Source organism: Hylobates moloch, unplaced genomic scaffold (genome assembly GCF_009828535.3).
Source record: "Hylobates moloch isolate HMO894 unplaced genomic scaffold, HMol_V3 SCAFFOLD_8, whole genome shotgun sequence".
Lineage (NCBI taxonomy): Eukaryota > Metazoa > Chordata > Mammalia > Primates > Hylobatidae > Hylobates > Hylobates moloch.
Genome location: NW_026652283.1, coordinates 32583915 through 32607055, shown reverse-complemented (window position 1 = coordinate 32607055; position 23141 = coordinate 32583915). Strand labels below are relative to the sequence as shown.

General features: G+C 56.0%; 1 protein-coding gene and 1 long non-coding RNA gene across 3 annotated transcripts in view; one reads left to right on the top strand and one right to left on the bottom strand.

The window, feature by feature from the left end:
- TSPAN11 (tetraspanin 11) overlaps positions 1–22550 on the top strand; it is a 68800-nt gene extending 46250 nt beyond the window's left edge. Inside the window, exons 4-9 of one of the 2 annotated variants that reach the window (XR_004249183.2) lie at positions 5366–5440; positions 6370–6474; positions 9324–9482; positions 9837–9923; positions 10083–10193; positions 18732–18792. Coding sequence is in view for 1 of the 2 variants with exons in the window: in XM_032159999.2 (XP_032015890.1) it covers positions 5366–5440; positions 6370–6474; positions 9324–9482; positions 9837–9923; positions 18732–18791 (486 nt within the window). In the remaining variant the exon portion in view is untranslated. Of the gene's footprint in view, positions 1–5365; positions 5441–6369; positions 6475–9323; positions 9483–9836; positions 9924–10082; positions 10194–18731 lie in introns of both variants that reach the window. The other variant, XM_032159999.2, reaches the window with a different exon arrangement.
- Positions 1437–18816, bottom strand: LOC116472840 (uncharacterized). The gene is made up of 6 exons (XR_009214525.1): positions 13596–18816; positions 11755–11824; positions 6678–6901; positions 6105–6230; positions 5022–5480; positions 1437–1710 (listed from the first exon to the last, which is right to left on the bottom strand). It is a non-coding gene; the product is annotated as an uncharacterized LOC116472840 (long non-coding RNA).
- Positions 22551–23141: the final 591 nt, after the last annotated feature.

The window sequence follows — 23141 nt, the reverse complement described above, 5'->3', positions numbered from 1 at the left end:
GCACAGGTTCTGCAGCTGGAACTCCTGGGTTCTGTTCCTCGCTCACCACGTACTTGCTGTGTGACCTCCAGCAAGCTACTTAGCATCTCCAAGCTCCTGTCCTCATCTTTAAAGCGAGGCTGATGCTCGTGCCCATGTGGCAATGTGATGAGCAATGCTTAGTACTCACCTCCAAGGGTGGACAGGAGAGACCATGCAATGTGCTTGCAAGGGGGGCTGGCAGCTGGGAGAGCTTGTACATGTGGGCTGTTATTGTTACATGTGGGTACCATGTGCTAGGCTAGGCTTGGTGCTCCAGGGCTGTGCAGATGAGTAAGGCACTGCCTCTGCCAAGGAAGGGTTATTTTTTTTCTTTTGCTGGAAGGGATGCCTGTCTATTGCTCCCACTACAGAAAACCTGTCTGCCCTCTGCTCCTCTACTGTTTTGAGAAGCAAGGCCAGCCTGCCCTGAGTTGGGGTATTGCCTCCTAAGCCATGGGCCAGTGATTCTGGAGGCTCCCTGCAGAGAATTCTGGGCCCTATTGGTGGAGCGGGGGCACTTTCTGGCACAGTGAGCTAGGAAAAGCAGGACACCATGAGGTCCTGTGAATTCTAACTACATGGAAATATGGGCTGAGAATTTCTTATTACCGTCTTTTGTATAATAATTCAAAAAGCAATACCAAACCCAACTTAAAGAAGGCAAAAGGTGTTTCCAGAACCTTCTGGATGCTTCCTAGAGTCAACCCCTAACACAAACCTTATGGCGTCACACCCCTCCCCAGCTCACCGAGGCAACTGGAGGAATCCACAGCTGCTTCAGAAAACAGATCCCCAAGGAAACATGGAGAGCTCTTGGGTTGTACCTGGCCTCATGGAATTCCCTTGTGGAATTCCAGCCCCGGGGTCCCAGGGGGATGTGAGCTGAAGCAATATAGGCTTCCCTGATCCTTCCTTTTGTCACGGCAAGCAGGCTTCTGCCGCAGAGGTGCCCTCCCAGGCAGGTGCAGTGCTGCACAGGGTTCGGTCCATGCTCTGTTTCCAGCTCCTCGGGAGCTAGGTAACATTCCTTGGATCTTATTTTTGTGGCTCCCACAGTGCATAGGGACACATAAACAAATCAAGTCCCAGCATCAGCCTGAGAACCTGAAGGTAAATGTGTGACCCAGGGTTTTGCAGCCTCGGCACTGCTGGCATTTTGTGCCAGATAATTCTTCACTGCGGGAGGCTGCCCTGCAGCCAGTGGGATGCTTAGCACCCGGGCCTCCACCCTCTAGATACTCCTTTTGCCAAATACCCACTGGGTACAAAATTGAGCCAGATTGAGAACCACTGGTGTAAATTTAACTAAGGGAACTGTGCTATGCTACTCTCAGATCAGAAAAAGATTAAGCTACTGCCCCCAGCATGGGGCTGGTTATGCTCCAGCCAGTTTCTGCTGTCTCATAGGTGTACTTTATTAGAAAGTGCACTCCTGCGTCTTTATCAGAGGAGGTCTGCTAAGCGTATGTCTAGAGCCAGCACCATGCCGGGCACTGTGGAGGAGCCAGAAGCAACTGGTCCCTGTTTCTCTGAAGCTCACAGTCATTCTAGGGGACAGAGTGGTAACACCTGAAGCAAGAGCAGTGCTACAGAGCAATGGGTAAACCTGTGTCACTCATCCGGTGATGACCTACACTGAGGAACCGCACGGCAGGCAGGGGAGGGACACAGAGGCGAAGCCCAGTCCACCTGAGGAGAGAAGGGCAAAGCAGAGAGCGCAGGTGTCAGGAGACAGCGGATGATGCGCTGCAGGCATTCAGATGGCGGGGGGGAGTGGCAGTTGCTCCTGCCCGAGGATAGCCTGGTGGAGCCAAGACTGAGCCGAGCTGGGTGTGGAAGGACAGGTAGGCACCAGCATTCCAGGCAGGGGGACAGGCAGGGCAAAGGCCCGAAGGCTGGACGCTTGGCCTGTGTGAAGAGAACTGTGTGCAGCAACACCAGGAACACTTTTCAGCTTTGCACACAGAGCCCGAGTGTGCCGCAGGGGCCCCGAGATGATCCCGCCGGACCCAGGGAGTCAGGAAAGGCTGGGTAACGTGCAGGGTAGAGGGGCAGAGGTGATGGGTCTGTCAGAGCCCATGATCTCACCCGGCTGAAGCCCCAGCATCTTGATGAGGGACCCTTCGCCTGCCTCCTGGGCCTGTCACACACCTGTCCAGGTGAGTCACATACCTGCAGCCTCCCTGCTGTGGAAGCTGCTGCCTGGAGCCAGCGCCTGTGCCCACCAGCACCCAGCCTCAGTCCCCTCGAAGCCCCAGGCCAGGCCCTCACTCCCCTCCCAGGCATCGTTACACACTAGAGCTCAAAAAGGCTATCCCCACACACCACCGCCCCTGCCAAGCACTCTCCCCTCCTCCTGACCACTCCGCACGTCAGATAGCCTGTTTGATGCCTTGGAACCAGCCTGCGCAGGGATAGCATGTACTAATTTAGCCAGCCACTAAACCAAGGGGTGAGGCTCAGTATCTCTACCTCCCCATCCTGCCTGTTCCCCACCCTGTCTTCAATAGTAAGTGGGGCAGTGACTTTCCCCGAGAAGCGGTGTGACACTGCCAGCTATCCAGGAGTATCCTGTGGGCCTGACTCACAGCTCACAGTGGTGATGGAGAGAAGGAAGGTAGAGAGATGCCAGGATGCGGCTCTCCTAGCTGCCAGCAGCCTGGGTGCTCCTGTCAGGGGCACTCCATCACCTCTTCCTCCCGTGCCCCAGAGGTCTCTGGCAGCCACTGGCATCAATGCCTTCAGGTCCTGTGCAGTGGGAGGGAGCCAGCCTCAGTACCGTAGCTGGGGATGGTGGAGGGAAGTTTGGAGCAGGCAGGAAGGGCACACATGTCAGAGGGGCCGCAGGGCCCAGCAGTGTATGGCAGGGGAGAGCCCCTGAGTCAAGGAGGCTCAGAAACAAGGATGCCTCACCCTGGGTGGGGTGAGGGTGAATGTGTAGCCATGCTGTAACTGATGGGCCAGGTGGCTCCCAGGGGGATCACACTCTGGCATGGACTAGCTGCGCCTGCCACTGGCTGATGAGGACCACACCCCTCATGCTGTGGGACCTGGAGCTCTGGGAGGGCAGGAGGCAGGTCAGATCACGGGAAAGTACATTTCCCCTCTTGTTGGGTCCTTGTTAGCCCTAAAGTTTGCGTCCTACACGAGGGGACCAAAGAAGGCTGAAATCCAGCCCATGCAACTCTTGCTGAGCCGCGTTTTTCTAATTTGCACCTAAGCGCTAGCAGCCATCCAGCTAGAGCCAGCATGTGGTGGAGCCTGGACCCAACCCAAGTCCACTGACGTTTCCCCCAGCCTTCCTCGGTGTTTGGGCCCTGCTTCTCAGAGGCTCCTCAAGCAGGGGGACCATCCACAGACTCTCTCTTCAGCCTCCTGCCTCAGCTTACCCTGCATATCACTCAGTACCACATGCAGCATCCACACTCCTCCCCAGCGAGTAGAAAGTTCGTAGGGCAGAGGGAATGTGCCCTTGTGGAATCTGCAACTCGGTTCCGCAACTTCCTGACCTCCCAGGGACCCGAGAGCGTGAATCCTCTGTTCAGACAACCTGTGCCTGCATGCAGCATCTGCAAGCATGTCCTGAGGCTGACTAGACCCCTGGCATATGTGCCCCTAGCCTGCACCACCCCCAGCCCTCTCCACACACCCCCCATCCCACAAGGGGCATCTGACCCTGGAGGAGGGGCAGACAGAGCTGTAGGTTTTTCCTGATACAGCGAAGAGCCTAGGGTAGGAAAGGGGCAGGGACCTTGCATTGTGCTCTTGGCCTCAGGCCCCACAAATGATGGGGCTAGGCCTGACACTGTTATTCTGAGACTGGAAACTCTCCCTGTGTCCCTGATGCCGGGAGCCTATAGGACACAGTAAAATTGCAATGAGGAGGTGGGTAATGCACTTCATTTGAAAGGAAACCTTGCTCTTGGACCACAGTTCTTTTCCTGTGAAAAGAAATGGCCCCTCTCCTGTATTCCTTAATCCCTGCCCATGCCAGGCTCCCTGCTGAGTGGTGCAGGAGATGGCTGGGCAAGGCCCATGGGCCCATGGATTAGCATTGCCTCCGAATGCCCCCCCCCACCGCCACCCGCCACCGTATCCCTCCTGCCCACACTCCTTTCCCTGCTGGGTGAGCCCTAGAGTCTCAGTCTCACCCACAGGCTGGGCCTTCCCTAGAATCCAGCCATCCCAGTGACCATGGGTAGCTGCTCTGCTGTGGCCAGGTGGGTGGGCAGTGCCTGGGGGAAGCCTGGGTGGCAGGTGCTCATGAGTCTGGCTGAGCTTCCCCACAGTGGGGCCGATTTCCATCAGTAGTGCTCCCCCTCTCTCGCCCTCTCTCTTCTCTTCCCTCTCCTAGTCCCTGCCTGTGAGCTCCGTGGCTGCCTGTAGTCAGCTTCATCCCCCTCTCCCTGCTCCTCCAGGGTGGGGAGAGAGGGAGGCCCCACATGCCTTCTAGGCCTGTCGGCTCCTGCAAGCAGAGTTGGTCGAGCAGGGTCTCAGGAGCCCTCCTGACTGTGCAAGCCAGGTGGGAGTGAGAAGGAAGCAGGGCCCATGCCCTTCTACAGGTCACACTGAGTGCAGGGCTGGGAAGCCAGCAGCAGCAGCAGGGCTGTGAGATGGGAGGAGCAGTGGTTAGGGGAATGAGAACCGCTGCAGGGCCGTGAAGAACAGGAAATGGGCATCAGGGCTGAAAGACAACACAGGAGTCTCCTTCCCCTGGATCTCTGATTTGCTTTTTCCTGAGCCTTGGTTGTCACAGTCCACCCTGGTCCCTGCACTCCAACTACAAGGGCACTCTCCACTCCCTGAACACAAATGCCCCATGCTTCCTGCAGGCTCCAGGCTTTTCACTTGTTCTCCCCTCTTCCTGGAATGTGCTTCCCTCCTTCACTTAGCAAATGCCTATTCAGTCCTTAAAGATGTTACTTAGGTGTCACCACCTCCAGGAAGTCTTCTTTGACTGCCCACCCTACCAGAAGCCTCCCACCATTTCTAGAGCTTACCCTGTAGTTGCATTTGTAACACAGCATTGCAGTCCATCATCTGTCTTCCCACCATCAATAACTTTGAGAGCAATGGTTGTCTTATGCTACCTGGCACCCGGCATGTAGCAGGTATTTAATACATATTGGATGAGTGGATGCATTACTGAATTGTCAGCAGACCAAGGAGGGAAGGAGTAAGTGGGGAACTTGGTGCTGGCAGCCAGTGAGGCTGGTACATCCAGGAGGAAGATGGTATGGATGATAGGGGTCCCAGCAGGTATCTCTACCACCCCCACCACTGTGGGGAAACATTTGGCAGCATCCTGATCCCAGTGGTGACCGTCCTCTCTCTTTGCTCCTAGTATTTCTGCCTGTTGCTCGTCATCTTCCTGGTTGAGCTGGTGGCAGGAGTCCTGGCCCATGTGTATTACCAGAGGGTAAGTGACGTTTCCTCCTCCTGCATCCTCTGTCAGTGCCCTGAAGAAGCAATGTGGGTAGGGAGGTTTGCATTGTGATGAGAGAGGCTGCGGCAGGCACAGGGGTGGTCCTGTTTCCCAGGCCCCGGCAATCCTCCTACACATCTGCATCCCAGCTGCTGGTCCTGGCTCCAGCAGTTCTGTGCTGCATCTGTGGATGCTGCTGTCTTCCATGTGGGGGCTGGGGACAGGGGCTTCCTGTGGGACACTGGGTCATCCCTCTCCCCTTCCAAGGATGGTCTAGAGGATGGATCCATCTGTCAGAGACATCCAAGAAGAAAGGCCTGGGCCAGGGTCACGTGCCAGACCCCGAAACAGAATCGAGCCTTGCCTGCCTGGATTGAAAAAGGATGGAGTGAGGCCCAGAGTCAGTCCTATCCACTCCCACCCTCGAGCCCTCTGAATCAGGGATTCGAGGTCATGACCAGGGTGATGTTTGGCTGGTAGAGACAGTGCGACCCTGCTGGTTGTTTCAAGCCAGTGCTGATATCATGCCCACAGGGTAACAATCATAAATATTTTCAATATCACCTCATGATCACAGTTAAGATCAACAGACATTTCAAAGCACCCCGTGTCTGGCCTCACCACCGCCTCCCACCAGCTTCTGGATGTGGCCCTTTACCTGAGCCGTCTCCCCAGCCTCTCTCAGCTCTGCCCATCACACCTCTGCCCTAAGTTGCGGCTCAGTTTTTGTATCTTCCTCTCCATAGCCGTCTTCTGCACTGTCTCTGGCTGATGGTCCCTTACACTGTTGAGAAACCTCCGCATCACACCATCCACAGTCCACAGTGTTCTAGAATTAGCTGGGGGGGTTGGGAGTGGGCCTGGTGCCAGGGCAGGGGTGAGGCTGGTCCCACTGATGGCGCCTTCGCTCCTACCCTCCTCAGCTGAGTGATGAACTGAAGCAGCACTTGAACCGGACTCTGGCTGAGAACTACGGGCAGCCCGGAGCCATGCAGATCACCGCCTCAGTAGACCAGCTCCAGCAGGATGTAAGCCATGCCCCATATGGCCTTGAAGGCCAAGCCCACATGGGTTCAAACCCTGACTGTTCTTTCCTGTCTGGGTGACCCTGGGCAAGTTGCTTACCATCTCTGAGCTTCAGATATCACATCCTTAAAATGAAGCCTCTTTAGGGCATATGAGCATTAAACATGGTCACATCTGTAGATGTCCCCACTGCCATGAAAGGTACCTGTTGAAGCCTGGTTCCTCTCCTTCCCCGACCACCTCCTCCAGGCCCCAGCCCTGCTGCCTTCCCGTTCTGGGGCCTCTGTGGCCAGGAAGCCAGCTGTGCCAGGAGAACTCCATCTCCTGCCAGGATCTGGGCCAGGAAGCTCCTCTCCAAGCTGCTTGTATCTGTGGGGCTGCCTTCCTCCTTCCCCGGGGAGCTGGCTGCTGCGGCTCCGTAAGAGTGAGCTGTAACCAGCAGAGGTATTTCAGTTAAGCTGCCATAAGAACCCCCCAGTGTGAGCCATCAGACAGAACGCTGGGGGACAGAAAGGTTTTCTCCTAAGAAGAGACGCAGCAAATCCCTCCAGGGACAACCACTGGCCTGACCAGACATAAGGGATGGGCAAATGGACCTCACAGCTGTCCTGTTCAATACGGCAGTCACCACCCACATGTGGCTATTTCCAGCTCAGTTAAATACAACATTCAGTTCCTCAGTCACACCAACCACATTTCGAGTGCTCATTAGCCCATGTGTCCAGTGGGCTCCGATCAGACAGCACAGATGTAGGACGCTGCCTTCATGGCAGAAAGATCTCCTGGACAGCACTGCTCTAGGATCCTGATGTGTCGATGTCAGAAAATTTAAGGCAGCGCCACCTGCCCACTCTGGTCCCCCTTCTCTCTGCCACCCCACTCCCCACGCCCACCCCCTGGACCTGGCTTGGTCTTGGCTCCGGAACGTCAGGCAAGTAGAGGAAGTAGATGTGGGGAGCTCTGAGCCCCAGGGGCATCATGGATCGACTGGAAGGCCCCTCCCCATCTCTCCAAGACTCAGGCCCAGCTCCCAGTGGGCGCTTCAGGGAGGAGTCTCTTCTCTGAAATAGTGGCCCGGGACACGCATGTACACACAAGTGCACACCCGCAGACACACTCGCACCCCATGGGCTTAGGACGAGGAGGGGGCAGCACACACTGCTGACCAGCCCTGTGCAAAACCAAGTGTGCACTCCACTCACTGGGCCTCACCTGTGAGGAGCTGTGCTAGACAAAGAGAAATAGGACAGGATCCCTGCCCTCAGGGAAGCTGGACACACAGCAGGCGATGTGCAGGCAGTGCAAGGCTGGGCCACCCTCAGAAGAGAGAGCAGCGGAGGTTGGGAGGGTTCCATGGGGCAGAGGCGGAGTTTGCTTAAGGAAGAGGGTGGGAGCGGCAGGTCAGGGCCAGGGGCAGATGAGGAAAGGCACAACTGAGAGCGAAGGCTGCGTCGCTGACGAAGACCTGCAGGGTGTCTGTGCATGCGGACACGGCCCTCACACAGGACGGAAACACTTAGAACCCCAGGCCACGTCTCAGGCAGGAGACTGAGCCCCGAGAAAGCAGTGGCTGCAGAGCCAGGGCCAGCACCCGGCCCCAGCAGCAGCACGTGGATGTAAATGACAGAGACACACAAAGCTGTATTCACACAAGCGTGATGGTGGAAGCAGGTGTCTCTCCTTCACCACTGACTCGGCGCCGGGCTCCTTCTAAGTGCTTTATATGAATCACCTCTTTCAGTCCTCACAACAGCATGGCATGGAGGTACTTTTGTTGTCCGCATTTTACAAATGACACAGCCATCAGGTGGCACCAGCACAGACCGGCAGGGTCACGTGGAATGTGCAGTTCCCGCTTGACCCCTTCTGCACACTGTGCCAGTCCCTGCTCTGTGTGCTGTCATGCTCTCCTCAGTTCCTGGGGCCCCTGTTCATCCCTGTGGATTGTTCCCGGCCCCGGACAGCGCATTAACCCCTTCCTCCTCTGTGCCACACACAAGCTTCTGTCATCTCCTACTACGCGACAGTGGACGCTGAGCTACCCAAGGGTAGGCCCCATGCCTTACTCAAGTTTGTTCGCTCCAGGCACATAGTAGCTGTCTAGCAAACTCTTGTTAGCTGAACTAAACATACCTGCACCCCACCCACCTCCAGACATACACCCGCGACAGCCTCACAGCAGCCCTGTTCTCTGTCCTGTGTAGGAACTTTGAATCTCAGTGCCGCAACTGGGAAAGGCAAGAAGCAACCCATGTCCGCTGTCTTGGAATCATTTTATATCTGGGCTGGCGCTTCCCTGCCCTGGGGTGGTGCAGATGACCCCAGGTCTTAGCACTCATGACAGCCCCTCTGGTTGACACTGGTCTCCCAGTGCCATGGGCGGGTCTGGGGCTCTGAGACTTTAAAGCCTGAACGGGGGCCTGGGAGCCGCTGGCCAGGCTAGGTCTCTGTCCCCACGTCCTGACCCCTGGGTGACCAGGAAACTCCCCTGCCTTGTGGTTTTGCCCACCCTGGGCTCTGCCACCCAGTGGTACACAGCCTCACTCTCTGGGGACCCACCTCGCAGACCCGGCCTGCCCCCAAGACACCCGGCATAATCTCCTTAAAGGACTTGGGTGGCTAAAAAGCTGGCAGGCAGGTATCCTGCAGGCCGTTCGGCAATGAGTCTGAGAAGGGCCCTGGCGTGACCAGCTCTCTGCTCAAAGCATGGGAAGGGAAAACACATTATACAAATACTAACTAACCATGGTTGGGAGAGACAAATAGGGGTTGGGTTAGTGTTTGAATAATGTGTCCTGCAGCCTGGACCCTACGCAGGCCTCTCAGCTCCAGCCTCTGCCTCTGCCTCCAGTTCAAGTGCTGCGGAAGCAACAGCTCAGCCGACTGGCAGCACAGCACGTACATCCTGTCGCGGGAGGCCGAGGGCCGCCAGGTGCCCGACAGCTGCTGCAAGACGGTGGTGACACGCTGCGGCCAGCGGGCCCACCCCTCCAACATCTATAAGGTGGAGGTGAGCACCCAAACTCAAGCTGGGGGTGAGGAGAGGGCCCTGGCCTGGCCGTTCAGGAGCCCCAGAAAGGCTGGGTCAGGCAGATGGGTGTGGGAAAAGCAGGACACATGTGCTCCTTGGCCACGAGCCCACAGTGCCTGGGGCTTTCCAGAGTCTCTACAAGCAGCTCATACCGGAGAGTCTAGGACACCATGGCACGCCCCAGGGGCCACTGCCTGTGAGCAATTCAAGGTTGGGTCCAGCCTGTGAGTCCTCTGGTCTGTCCTCAGCCTCTGCTGCAGTGACAGCCCACCCTCCGTCCCCACCCATGCCTGCTCCTGGGCCATGGCCGCATGACCTGCCCTTCTCTTACAGGGAGGCTGCCTCACCAAGCTGGAGCAGTTCCTGGCTGACCACCTGCTGCTCATGGGGGCGGTGGGCATCGGGGTGGCCTGCCTGCAGGTAAGTTGCAGTGCAGGGACTGGCGGGGGTGGAAGAGCTCTGAACCCCTCTCCCATTGACACAAGTCTTCAGTAACCACCTGGGCTGAAATAACTGACCCTTTGCACACCCGCGCCCTACCCTGCTCTCTTCTTCTCTCCCCTTCCCTCTGCAACCAAGGCTGAATCCCACGGTCAGTCTCTCCCCCAGAGAACATGAAGGAAAATAGCTGGGGGACAACATGAACTTGTCAGGAACAGGGACCTGGGCGGAGTGTGAGTGTGGGCTCAGGTATGTGCATGCACCCCATGTGTGTGCACGTGGGGGCGAGCGTGTAAGCCATCTGTGGTACGTGTGTCTGCATGCTTCTGGGTCCATGTGGTTGGGGTTGTATGCACGTATATGTGTTTAGGGGTGCTTGTGCATGTGTGTGTGAGTGTGCACGTATCTGCACTCATTCCTTTGTGTGTGCATGTGGGTTTGTGTGTATGGTCAGTCCTCCATGTCCATGGGTTCTGCATCTGTGAATTCAACCAACTGTCGATCAAAAATATTCCAAAAAATAGATGATTGCATCTGTACTGAACAACCTTGTCATCACTCCCTGAGTAATGCGATATACTGACTGTTTACATAGCATTTACACTGTATGAGGTAGTATAAGTAGTCTAGAGATTAGTTAAGGTATTATATAGGGAAGAATGTGCATAGGTTATATGCAAATATTGCACCATTTTACATCAGGAATTGAGCATCCATGGATTTTGGTGTCCAGGGCAGTGACTGTTGTGTGGGGTGTGGGTGTTGGTGGGGTGGGGGTGTGTGTGGGGGTGTGGTGGGTGTGTGTGGGTGGGTGGTGTGGGGTGGGGGTGTGTGTGTGGGGGTTCATCCAGCTGTCTCCCTGAGGAGCAATGCCCTTAGCTCCCATTTCTCCCTGTACCCTCTCCCCTAGCTGCCACCCAGGAAGTCAGGGTGACTCTCTCAGGTTGCTCTAGTCAAGGGTCCGAAGGAGGGCAGCCAGGAAGGCCTCCTCAGCGGCAAGGGCCCCTGCAGTCCCCAGCTCATGGACACGCCTGCTTCCGCTCAGCAGGAGCTGAGTGTGGGCTGTCCTTCTAGGAGTCTTGCTGTCCTGCGCAGCCCTTCCCACTCCAGGACTAAGCACCGTCTAGAGAAGGGGAGGAGCAGAGGGAGGCTTCGGCCTCAGAAGGCCCGGGTCCAGTCCTGGCTTTGCTCCTAGGTAACCTTGAGCTACCTAACTTCCCTGTGCATTGACTTCCTCATCTGCAAAATGTGGACCGTTTCCCCAGCTCTTAAGGTCTAAGAATGAGGCGATGCCTGCGACCCACTTGTGAAGTACCTGGCACATAGGAAGGCCTCCGGAAGTGGAAGCTGTCTTTCTCCAGTTTTCTGTAGACTTCAGAGGATTTCTGATACTTCCTCTCATTGGGTCCACACAACAACCTGAGACCCAGGCCAGACAAGGAGTAGTGTTCTTCGCTTTTTTTTTTTTTTTTTTTTTGCGACAGAGTCTCACTCTGTCACCCAGGCTGGAGTGCAGTGGTGCAATCTCAGCTCACTGCAACCTCCGCCTCCCAGGTTCAAGCAATTCTCCTGCCTCAACCTCCCAAGTAGCTGGGATTACAGGCACCTGCCACCATGCCGCCTAGTTTTGTATTTTTAGTAGAGGCTGAGGTTTCACCATTTTGGCCAGGCTGGTCTCGAACTCTTGACCCTCAGGTGATCTGCCCGCCCCAGTCTCCCAAAGTGCTGGAATTATAGGCATAAGCCATGGCACCCAGCTGTTCTCCACATTTTACAGATCAGAAAGTTGAGACCCAGAGAGGTGACTTACCCAAGACCTCACACCCTGAACAGCACCCAGGTCTCCTGGCTTTGGTTTTTTCTTTGCTTTCCCGAACTCCCTACAATGACACAGAGGTCTGTGGGAAAGAGAAGCAGGGTACAGTGGCCTTGGCTGGCTTGGAGAGACTTCCAGTGCAGGGTCCTTGGAGACCATGGTGGTACCTACCCACATCATCTGTGGGCCTGGAGGGTCTATCTGCAGCCTAACACACTGGGAAAAGGGTCCGTCGCCTCTGGAGGGACACCCATCTTGGTTCTGCCACCTACAGCTGTGTGACCTAGGGCCAGTTCTTTCACCTCTGAGCCTCAGTTACTAATTTGTAAAATGGGGCTAGTTATACCTTATCTGCTGCCTGGTGGTGGGAATTAGCGATATCCATGTAAGTCACTTGGCTCATGGCTGAGCAGATAGCAGGTGTTCAATAAATGATACGCATCATTTTTATGATTTCTGCATTAGTACGTTGTCTCTCAAAAAAAAAAAAAAAAAAAGCTCTAGTTGTTCCTTGGCCAGACCAGCCTGCTCCCCCTCATCCTCACTCAGCTGCAAGGCCAGGGAGCCCAGGTGGCATGAGCGTTGCCCCTCTAGTGCACTTCCCCAGGGCAGGACTTCTGTCCTGTGTGCTGAACCCCAGGGGAGTAGTCAGTGGGAACAGGGGAAGGGATGCTCAGCAGCACAGAGCAGCTGAACTTTCCAGAAACCTGTTACTCCAGGTGTTGAGGGGGCCTGCTCTGTATGGACACTGACCCGGCCTGGGCCACTCTGTCCATTTCTTCTTCACCTCTCTGGCCTTGAGAGCCTGTAGAAGCTGCAGACGAGGGCAGTGAGGCCGAGGGCAGGGAGTGGGGCTGTGGATGCCCAGAGCCGACGGTCAAGGTAAACCGCGCTGCTGCATAAGTCTGATACTGAAGAGGTCAGGTTGATGGGCAGTGGACCTACAGGCCTGCCATGCCTCCTGGCCACTCCCAACCCCCACCACGCAGTCTGTTCCTTCACCGTCGCTGTGGAATGGCTTTTGGTGGCTCTCAACCTCTTGCCCAGTTTTTTCTGCTGTGGCCCACTGAGCCAGCCCTGCAGCGGCCAAGCCTCGGGTTAGAGCTCCCTCTGCCAGCTGACGCTGGGCACTACACTGCTCAAGTCCCAGGTGGGTCCTAAGCTTTGAGAAAGGGCTCATACCAGTCTCTTCCCCAGGGTCATAGTTTCCCTCCTAGCGAGCAGACACCGGGCATTTATCTCCCCTACGTACCCAGCCTGGCACTTCCAAGACCCCCGAGGTTCGGGAAATATCAGTCCAACGTGGTGTCATAATGTTCCCCAGCCCCCAGCTACTGCAAGAAATCTTGCTTTGGAGTTACAGGGCCTGATTTCTAAACATAGCCCCACCTCTTGCTGTGTGACCTCAGGGAAATCTCATTCCCTCTCTGAGCCCTTAGTGTCCTTACCTGTAAAATGGACAGATTGGATATTTGTGAGCCTTTTTTAAGTAGCAGCATCCTCTTTTCAATGGAAAATGGTCCATGTGGGAGCCCAGTACATAAACCACAGGAGGTGGAGCTGTTCCAGGCAGGGACAAGCCTAGCGTGACGGCCTCCCCTCACTGCCCTCGGTGGCCCTGAGCTACACTAAGGGTTTCCAGCACAGCTTGAAAGCTGTGGGTCTAGCCCATTTCTGTGGAAACTTCTGGATCTAGCGTTCTATGATTTTTCAGTAAGGTTCCCATCGCAGGAACCAGTGACCTTGAGACTGATGTCCTGTAACACCTGGGGTGTTAAAGCAGATGGTTTGTGAATACTGAAAACGAAGCAGAATATTTAATGAAGGGAGCACACCTTGATTTCAGCCAGGTATTTGGCAATGCATTCCTTGTTGCCTTGTGGACGTGTGGACCAGGCACTTGTATGCTCAGGAGAAATCAGACAGGCTGGATGGCCACGCTGTGAGAGAAGGATGAGGGACTTCATGTCAGCTTGGCCAAAAGTCTCCAGGAGCGGGCCGTGGCCTTCAGCCTCAGACCTGTCTCTTCATTTTTCTTGGTGATCTCAACGAAGACCCAGGAAGCATGCTGAACTATTTACTTAGCATTTCTGGTCTGTTGTTTGATAAAGCCAGCATTGAAAAAAGAGCTTGTTGGATGTGAAGATGTGCTGAAACAAAGGGTAAAACATTTCACAGAGTTAAAGTCCTTGCACTTGAGCTTTGTTTTGTTTTGCATTTAAGCCTGTAACAGAGAGAGGCCATCTGCCTGAGTTACATGATAGGGTGCTGCCCACAAAGATGTGGCCTGGAACTGCACTGGTGGAAATCATGGAGAGCGACAGGGTGTGGGAGGTGCCAGCTCAGGCCACCCTCCAGGTGGGACCAGACCTCCGCAGAGCCCCGGGGCAGTGGTCCTCAACCTTGGCTGCACATTGGCAACACCTGACAAGCTTTAAAACTTCCCCCAGGCCTGTAATCCCAGCACTTTGGGAGGCCGAGGCAGGTGGATCATGAACTTAAGAGGTCAAGACCATCCGGGCCAACATGGTGAAACCCCGTCTCTACCAAAAATACAAAAATTAGCTGGGCGTGGAGGCGCGCGCCTGTAATCCCAGCTACTCGGGAGGCTAAGGCAGGAGAAACGCTTGAACACAGGGGGTAGAGGTTGCAGTGAGCCTAGATCATTCCACTGCATTCCAGGGCGACAGAGTGAGACGCTGTCTCAAAGAAAAAAAATGACCCAGGCCTGGGCTCCCCACAGCAAAATGAAACAAAATGGTCTGGGGCTGGCACCTGGGCATCAGTGTATTTGTGAAGCTCTCTAGTGATGCCACTGTGCAGCCAGATGCAGAGGGAGGGGCGAGGGGAGTGTGGGGCCCGGAAGTCAGATGTGAGAGAGGTCAGGAGATGGGGAGCAGAAGCAGCACCCTCGTGGTCTTGAAAGGCCCAAGGCAGTCATGTGGGGAAAGGAGGGGCTTGTTCCTGGGAGGTTCCAGGGGACAGAAGGGGAAGAGTAGGTGGAATTATTTTCAAGGTGACACATTCAAGAACTTTTTAACAATTTGAATTGCTAAACAGTGGCCCTTGCAGAGTACTAAACTCCCTGTGGCCACAGGTTGGGGCAGAGGCTGGGGGCTGGCAGGGATGCTGAAGGGAGAATCCCCTGCACTTGATCGGCAGAGGCCCCTCCACGCTGAGGTTCTGCATTCCGGGAGTGAGTGCACCTATCCCCTCAGCAGGGACCCCCCAGGCTTCTCACCCACCTCAGTCATGGAACAGCACACCAGAGGCAGTTTCAGACCTGGACAGGATCATCACAGTGCTGAGGTACCCCCCGATCAGACTCTTCCACCTGGAAAGGCCTTACAGACTACCTGGACCAGTGCCACCGGCCCTGGCTGCACGCTAGAATCGAGTTTTTTAAATACCATTGTGGCCAGGCGCAGTGGCTCACGCCTGTAATCCTAGCACTTTGGGAGGCCGAGGCAGGTGGATCACAAGGTCGGGAGATTGAGTCCAGCCTGGCTAACACAGTGAAACCCCATCTGTACTAAAAACACAAAAAATTAGCTGGGCGTGGTGAAGGGCGCCTGTAGTCCCAGCTACTCGGGAGGCTGAGGCAGGAGAATCACTTGAACCCAGGAGGCAGAGGTTACAGTGAGCCAAGATTGTGCCACTGCACTCCAACCCCGGGTGACAGAGCAAGACACCATCTTAAAAAAAAAAAAAAAAAAAAAAAAAACCATAGCTCTGGCGCCCCCTCCACAGACTGGCTCGGATTGTCTGGGCTCGGCTGAGGTCTGTGCACGGGTGTTTTTAAGCCTCCCAGCTGGGTCAAACATACATTCGGGGTTCAGAGTCCCCGGGCTCATCTTACTCATGCACATCTGAAGACATCAAGCCTCACCAGAAAGTCACCTGCTGAAGGTGACGCAGCCGCTGTGGCAGAGCTGGCCAGGCCTCCAGCTCACAGGCCTGCTTCCTCTGTACCAGCTTCCCCTCTTGTGGGTGGACTCTGGAGGCACTCCACTTTGAGGTCACTTTAGAAGCTAATTTCTAGAATATTCTGGCTGGGGAACATTTCACTTAAAATGTCACAGTAGCCCAGCCCTTTTCCTGCAGCCCTCCTCACATCAGCGTCCTGGCAGCCTCCGCCCAGGGGGCCGGCAGAGGAGGCTGTGTTTACTTTGGAACAGAGCTGCTGTGTGCCAGGTGCTATGCCCAGTGCCAGGGCCCCATTGCAGGCAGGGTGCTGTCCCTTCTCCCAGGGAGATTTTACTTGAAGGAAGGGGACAGATAAGTATATGGCAGTCACAGTGCAGTGCTAGGTGCTGTGTTAGCAGGAGTCCTTGGGTTTAAGAAGCAAACATCAGTGGCCCTAACCAGTCACGGGAGGTCAGGGAAGGCTTCCTGGAGGAAGTGATATCCATTAAGTCCTGAAGAAGCCTGATAGGCAATGACAGAGGGGAAAGAGCCAGGGTGAGGGAAGCACGTGCAAAGCCCTGGCTTGCAGGCGGGGTGCGGGGGTCTTTATTCTGCCTGGCCTCTCAAAGGATTGGGGTGTTGGAAGGACTGGGTGCTGGGGTGTTGGAAGGACTGGGTGCTGTGCTGTTGGTTCCTGTTATTCTAGTTTTTAAAGAGTCTGGCCAAGGAAGACCCTAGACCCGTGTACAGACCGGATGTTTTCCTATTGGCAGAGGGGGATTTGAGGCTCAGAGAGGGAGATAACTTTACCCAAGATCACACAGGCTATTGGTGCAGCCTCAAGTAGAACCTAGCCCACCTCCAACGTGCTCACCTTGCAAGATGGAAACATGTCTCAGAGCATAGAAAACACAAGACAGTCAAGACTGGAATCTGCAGGTCATTAAAAGGGAAAACAAACAATTGTTTTGGAATGACTTCCTGGAAGCTCCCTGGCCCTTCCTTCATGCTCTCTGCTGACAGTCAGGTGCTGACTCAGAAGCCTCAGAGGAAGCTGAAGGCAGGACGGCCTCCCTGTGTGGCCAAGTGTCACACACAGGCAGCTGCCAGAAGATAGCACCAGGCACCGTGTGGCTGGGCCTCCAAGCCGGGCCCAACCCCATCTGCCACCTCCAGCACCTGCGGTTAGCTGGCCTTGTGTTGTCTCTGTGTGCCCCCTGCTGGCTGCTGGAGCCATCCGTGCTGGTTTCTCAGTGTCCTCTGTCAGAAGGGAGATGGCAATGCTTATCCAGGAACCAGACCGGGTGGCATCCTGTACCCTTCCACATGCTTCAGCGTGGTGTTCACGTGTGTGTGTGCGTGTGCAAGTGTGTGTGTGCATGTGGACGCAGTTATGAGGGTCTGACCCACACACCTCTGCCCCTTTACTGTGCCCGTCCTGGGAGGCTCCCTGGGCACGCCCAGCTCATGCAGGAGCCTGTCTGCTGCGGAGCGTGGCCCCTCCAGTCCTCCCCCAGCAGGAGACGTACACTACAGGCGATGCAGACATGGTTTCCAGCACAAACCTGTGCCGGTCAAACAGCTCCCTTCTGGCCTCCCTCTTAGCACAGATAAGATCCAGAAAATCCCACAGGAAAATCATCAGACCATGAGGTAGGGACACCTGCATGGGTGGAAAGGCGTGACAGCTGCCTGCGTAAAGCTAGCGGGAGATGAGATAACCTCCTAAGCCGCCTTTCAGCCTGAGGCCCCAGGTGGATTAACACCAAGTCTGCAGGCTGAAAGCATTGTTCATGCTCCACGCTGTCCTCCAGGTTGGGAGGGATGGAGAGGAGGAAGGAGGGGAAGAGGATGGGCCCCTTCCACACTGCCTCCCCCAGCTAGCCTGTCAGAGACGGTACAGTACGGGACACACGCATCTCCACCAGCCTGCTCTCCTCCCGCTGGATAGAGCTCCACCTGCGTCCAGGTTTGCACCGCCAAGGTCAGGGCAGCAGCAACTGCTAGGAAAGTCAGGACACTGTTTCAATACTTAGGGGAGCCACCTTCCCCCAGGTATGACGGGACAGTCATGGGGCTGCTCTAGCCCAGTGCCCCCCTCCTGTGTGCAGAGAGCCGAGACCCAACAACATGTCATCGTCATTATCAGGATCATAATCACATTACCCTCAATGCATCCTTGGGTGGGAGGGAGGAGAAGAAGAGGAGGAAGAAGACAGAGGAGGGCCCATGAAGAGCAAGGAGGGAGAATAAAGCCCCTCTGCATTCTGGAAGTGGGAGAAGTGAGAAGGGGGTGTGCAGGGTGATCCTCCCAGGCCTGTGTCTGCTTTGGACCAGATGCTCCAGCCCCTTCTTGTTCAGCTGTGGATACCAACAGAAGGGCTGGCAGACAGGACACCCGGGGCCTGGGCTTGGTGCTGCATTCTACACTGATTGACAGGCTGAGCTCACCAGCTCTTATTCTATGCTGACTGACAGGGTGACAGCTCAGGGGGCTCTTCCCAGAGTCTCAGTTTCCCCCATGGCTCCTGTACACCAGCCAGAGCATCGAAGATGGACCTGAGTTTTGCTCTGGAGTCCAAGGACAGCAAAACACAGGCAGACTCTTTCCTAGAGAGACAGTCCACCTCAGACAGCTCTGCTGAGGGAGTGGAAACATTACTCTTAGGGCCTAATTGAATCAGGCCGTCTCTGGAGAAGATCTAGGACCACAGACCCGCAGCATCAAGTGGGAGCTTGCTAGGAATGCAGACTCTCAGGCTGCCACCAGGCCTGCAGAATTGTAATAATGAGGTCCCCAGATGGTTCATGCCCATTAAAGTGTGCAAAGCCCTGCTCTTGGATAGTAGATGGCAGAATGTGGTTCCCCCATGCACACTGCCATCACCTGGGAGCTTGTCAGAAATGCAGAACCTCAGGCCCTACCCAGACATTTTGAGCAGGAATCTGCCCTTTGTCCAGGCCCCAGGGGATTGGAGTGAGCAGCACTGCTCCAGGGCCCTGGGGGCTGGCAGCTTCCAGGAGTTCTGATTTCTCTTTGCTCCTCTGCTCTCTCCCCCTGGCAGATCTGCGGGATGGTTCTCACCTGCTGCTTGCACCAGAAGCTCCAGCGGCATTTTTACTAATGGCCAACCACCTCCTCTTCCAACTGCCCCTCAGGACGACAGGTGGCCACATGCCATCTGCAAGGCCTGCAGAGTTAGCACCAGCTCCACTAGGGCCGTAGATGCCCCCTCCTTTGTGCCCAGCTCCTGCAAATCCACCAAGTGCCTGAGGCCATAGCTTCTACTGTGCCCACCCAGGCAGGGACCCTCGGCCCCCTCTCCTCCATTTCTGAGCCCCCATGGCCAGATCCTGGGCAGGGAAATGATCCTTTCAGGAGACAACCAGAGCCCCTCACCAGGCATGGGGGCACCTGCGGACTACGGGCGGGTGGCGGTTGGATTCTCTGCTCCCTCCCAGCTGCTGAACCTGGAACAATGGGCAGAAAACCCAGGAACCCCAGCACTCCTGCCTTCAGCACGGGATTCCCCCACCCATGCTCAGAAGCCCTGACCTTGTTGTTTCTGGAAAAAGCACAGGATGGGGCAGGGAGGGCTGGCATTTCCCCCAGAAGACCTTGCCCTTTGACCTGCCCACTCTCCACACTGCCTCACCTGGAAAGCCATGTCCTGCTGGCCTCATTCCTTCCTGCAGGGCCTGGGAGTGGGGAGGCCTGGGTAGGGCAGCCACAGGCTGGGTAGAGCCGCCCTGGCAGGAAGCAGGGGGTAAGGTGGCCACACCAGCACATGCTGCACTAGAAGCAGAGCCCTGCTCCTGCCTAACTGCCCTCCTGGGAGAAACCTCCCTGGGATACCATGGCCCCAAGCCCTGGCCTCTAGTGATATGCCCCTCAGGGATCTCCTGTTCCAGGGCCTGGTTCTCAGGAACACCGGGTTTTCAGACCATCTTCAGCTCCTAATGTTGGTGGGTGTCAAACATCTCCTGGAGTGGACCAACTCGCAACCCTGCGAAGTCAGAGCCGCTGAGAAGGGGCAGCTCTGAATAGAGGGGCATCTGCCTGAACCTCACTTTTCCTGGGGCCCCCTCCTTGACCCCGTGGCCACCACCACACTGCTTCCAGGGGGTCCCGCTCTGCTTCCCTTCCCATCCGTCCTCGAGTGGACAGAGCTTTTTCCTCGGGTTCTCTCTTGCATCACTAAGTTCAGCAGGGAATTTTCGCAATTTTCAGGGAGAACAAAAAGAAAATCCTAGAAAATACAGAGTATCCACGCTGGCAGCTTTTTGTACAACACCCATAGGGACCCCCCCGCAAATGGCTATTACAAGGGGGCAGCCCATTCACTACACAAGAACCCCACACCTGGCTTCCACCCTCCCCAGCTCCTGCACTTCTCCCCAGAGTGGCACCCTCTTACTTCCCCCCTATGAAGGGGGGCACCTTGTTGTGCTAAGGCCAAGGCTGAGCGAGTTGCCAGCTCACCTCCCCGCTTGATCCAGATTGCACTGTGATGAGCACATTGCTGACCTAGGCCAGTCCTGGGGCAGGCGTGCTCTCTCTCCCATACATAGGAGTGGCCTCAAGGCCACCCAGTGCTGACCCCAACAGAGCCGTGAACTGTCCAGAAACTGCATCCTCAGTGCAGGAAGTACCCACATGGACAGAGGGAAGCCCAGCCTCGGGGCCGGTTGCCTCCTCTCCTCTGGGTGTTCTCCAGTGGCTTCTTGGAGCCTGGGCTGGTTTATCTCCCCTGCCTAAAAGGCCCTGGAGTTGCCAATGCAAATTCATTAAAAGGAAGACCAGATAGCCCAGACTGCACGGAGGCCGAGAGAAATGGTGTAGTGCGTGATCAGCGTTGCTGCCCTCCAACCTCCTGGGATTTGTGCAGATAATCAGAAACTGACTATGACTCCCAGGCTCTCTGAAGGATGAGATCACAACTGACAACTCTTACTCCAGAGGGAGAGTGGTGACAGAGAGAAAGAGGGTACTGGGCTAGAGCCATGTTCTTCCTGCCGAGGTGTCGGGGGGAGGTGGCAGTGGGCAGGGGGTGCTCGGGCCTTACCTGTCTGCCCTGGTGGGGATGAAAGACAGGTGGCAGGCAGGTGCCCTGTGCACAGCCTTATCATTGAAGGCAGGCCCAGGACAGCCTGCCCCATCTGCCCCAGCCGCATGGGATGGTTGGTCCAGCCTGACTGGGGCAAGATTAGCTGCAATTCCTGCCCTGTGTGTCGTCCAGCCAGGCCGCCTCTTGAAAGATGGCTTGTCCAAGCTGCAGGCAGTGGTAGAACAATCCAGGGCTTGGAAATCTGACCTCCTTGTCCATGCCCACAGCCTGGGAGATGAGACAGGGTTAGAGGAGACAGAGACCCAGGATAGGGCAGGTTCTGCCTGGGAGTGTACGATGGCTGGAGTCCAGAGCCAACGATGTGGTCCCCAGCGGGGTGTGCCCCTTCTGCTGACGAGGGTACAGATCCGTACCCAGGTCACTTCCTCCCGGGCCCCTGCTTGGAGGCTGGTACAGCCTTGAGTTCCTTGGAGAGAGAGGACACGCCTGTGGAATGTCACCATCAGTCCCGTGTGGGCAAAAGGCCCCTGCACACCAGGGCCCCAGGAAAGCAGCATCAGGTGCAGGGATCCCACCCAGCTGGCACGGGCATGTCCTTGCCCTGCACACACCATGCTGCCCTTCCCTAAGCTCGCAAGGGCAGAAACCAAGAGAGAAGGGCGCGTCCCCGAGTCCCCCGGGTGACCTGTGTCAGGACAGCAGGCAAGAATGAAACGTGGCCTTGGCTGAGGGGGTGGAATGTTTGTGTCCGTTCGTCTCTTTCTCCCTCCTGCTTCCCCGGCACCCTAGCCCCATCTCCAGGAGCCCCTCAGGCAGAGTAAGTGGGGAGCGTGTCCAGGGATTTTTTCGTGTTTACCAAGGTCCTGCTGCGCACTTAGAATCTGTCACCGTAAATACTTAACCTCGCAGTTACCCCGGCAAGAGGGCGTCATTTCCCCATTTTATAAATGAGGAAATTAAGGCTGGGCAAAGTTAAGACTTGCTTGTCAGTGGTCACGGCTGTTGTCTTGCCACCCCAGCCGGGGAGAAGGAAGGAAAGCTGGGCCGGTTACCCCTCTCCTCAGTGTCCCCCAGTTCTCCATCTCCGTAATGAGCCGTCAGGCTGTCATTAAGGAACAGAGTGTCACTCAGGGGGCACTGTCACAAAGCAGCACCCGTGGCACATGGGCCAGGGGTGCAGAAGCCTGGCTCATTTCAGGCTGACAGCTGGACCCTCCGGGTGCAGGGGCTCAGGCAGCAGCCAGGATCCTAAAGGGCCAAGGCCCATGACAACCACCCAGCCCATCACCCCAGGTACCAACACTAACCCCAAAGCAAGAGCAGGGACTGTCCCTCAGCCCTCAGGGCCTTCATGTAGGGTGCGGAATCTCATGTCCACATGGAGGTCACCCCTCAGGTCACACCCACTCCCAGAGCAACCCTGGGCAGGAAGGGGCACCCTGAGGGTGTGTTGACCACCTCCCCTTCAGGTGAGGCCCTTTTCTGCCTTCTTTCTAGCCCCCTGCATGGGGCACCTGCTGTTGCTGGGGCTCTGGGGGTGGACCCGGTGTGATTTCTGTCAGGGAGCTTGTGCTGTGCATGGCCAGAGGTGTTTACATCCAGAAGGGCCCAGCACGGCCCTGCGGGGTGTGGGGTGAATATGGTAGATCATTGTGATGTGCCTCGGGGCCCTCTTGCCCTGGAGCCAGCTTTGTTTCAGAATCTGCTACTTGGGCCCTCTTCAGGGTTTTGAGGCTGGAGAAGTGAGTTGGACAGTGACTGTCATCACCGCCCACCCTGTCACCCACCTGGAAAACATTCTTTTTTTTTTTTTTTTTTTTTTTTTTGAGACGGAGTCTCACTCTGTCGCCCAGGCTGGAGTGCAGTGGTGCAATCTCGGCTCACTGCAAGCTCCGCCTCCCGGGTTCACGCCATTCTCCTGCCTCAGCCTCTCCGAGTAGCTGGGACTACAGGCGCCCGCCACCACGCCCGGCTAATTTTTTTTTTTTTTTGTATTTTTTAGTAGAGACAGGGTTTCACCGTGGTCTCGATCTCCTGACCTTGTGATCCTCCCGCCTCGGCCTCCCAAAGTGCTGGGATTACAAGCATGAGCCACCACGCCCGGCCGAAAACATTCTTGATATACTGGCCATTCTGGGGCTGAGGAGGGAAGGCCAGTCTTTTGCATGGCTGCTGGGCCGGGCTCACATCCACTGAGGGTATAGTGACCAAGCGTCTAAGCCAGTCGTTCTCAAACTTCGGTGAGTATCAGAATCACCTGGAAGGGCTTTTCCAAACAGATTGCTGGCCTCACCCCCAGAATTTCTCATCAAGAGTGGGCAAGACCAATCATTTGCATTTCTAACAAGTTCCCGGGAGCTGCAGCTGCTGGCCCTGGAACCACACTTTGAGAACCACTGCTTTAGA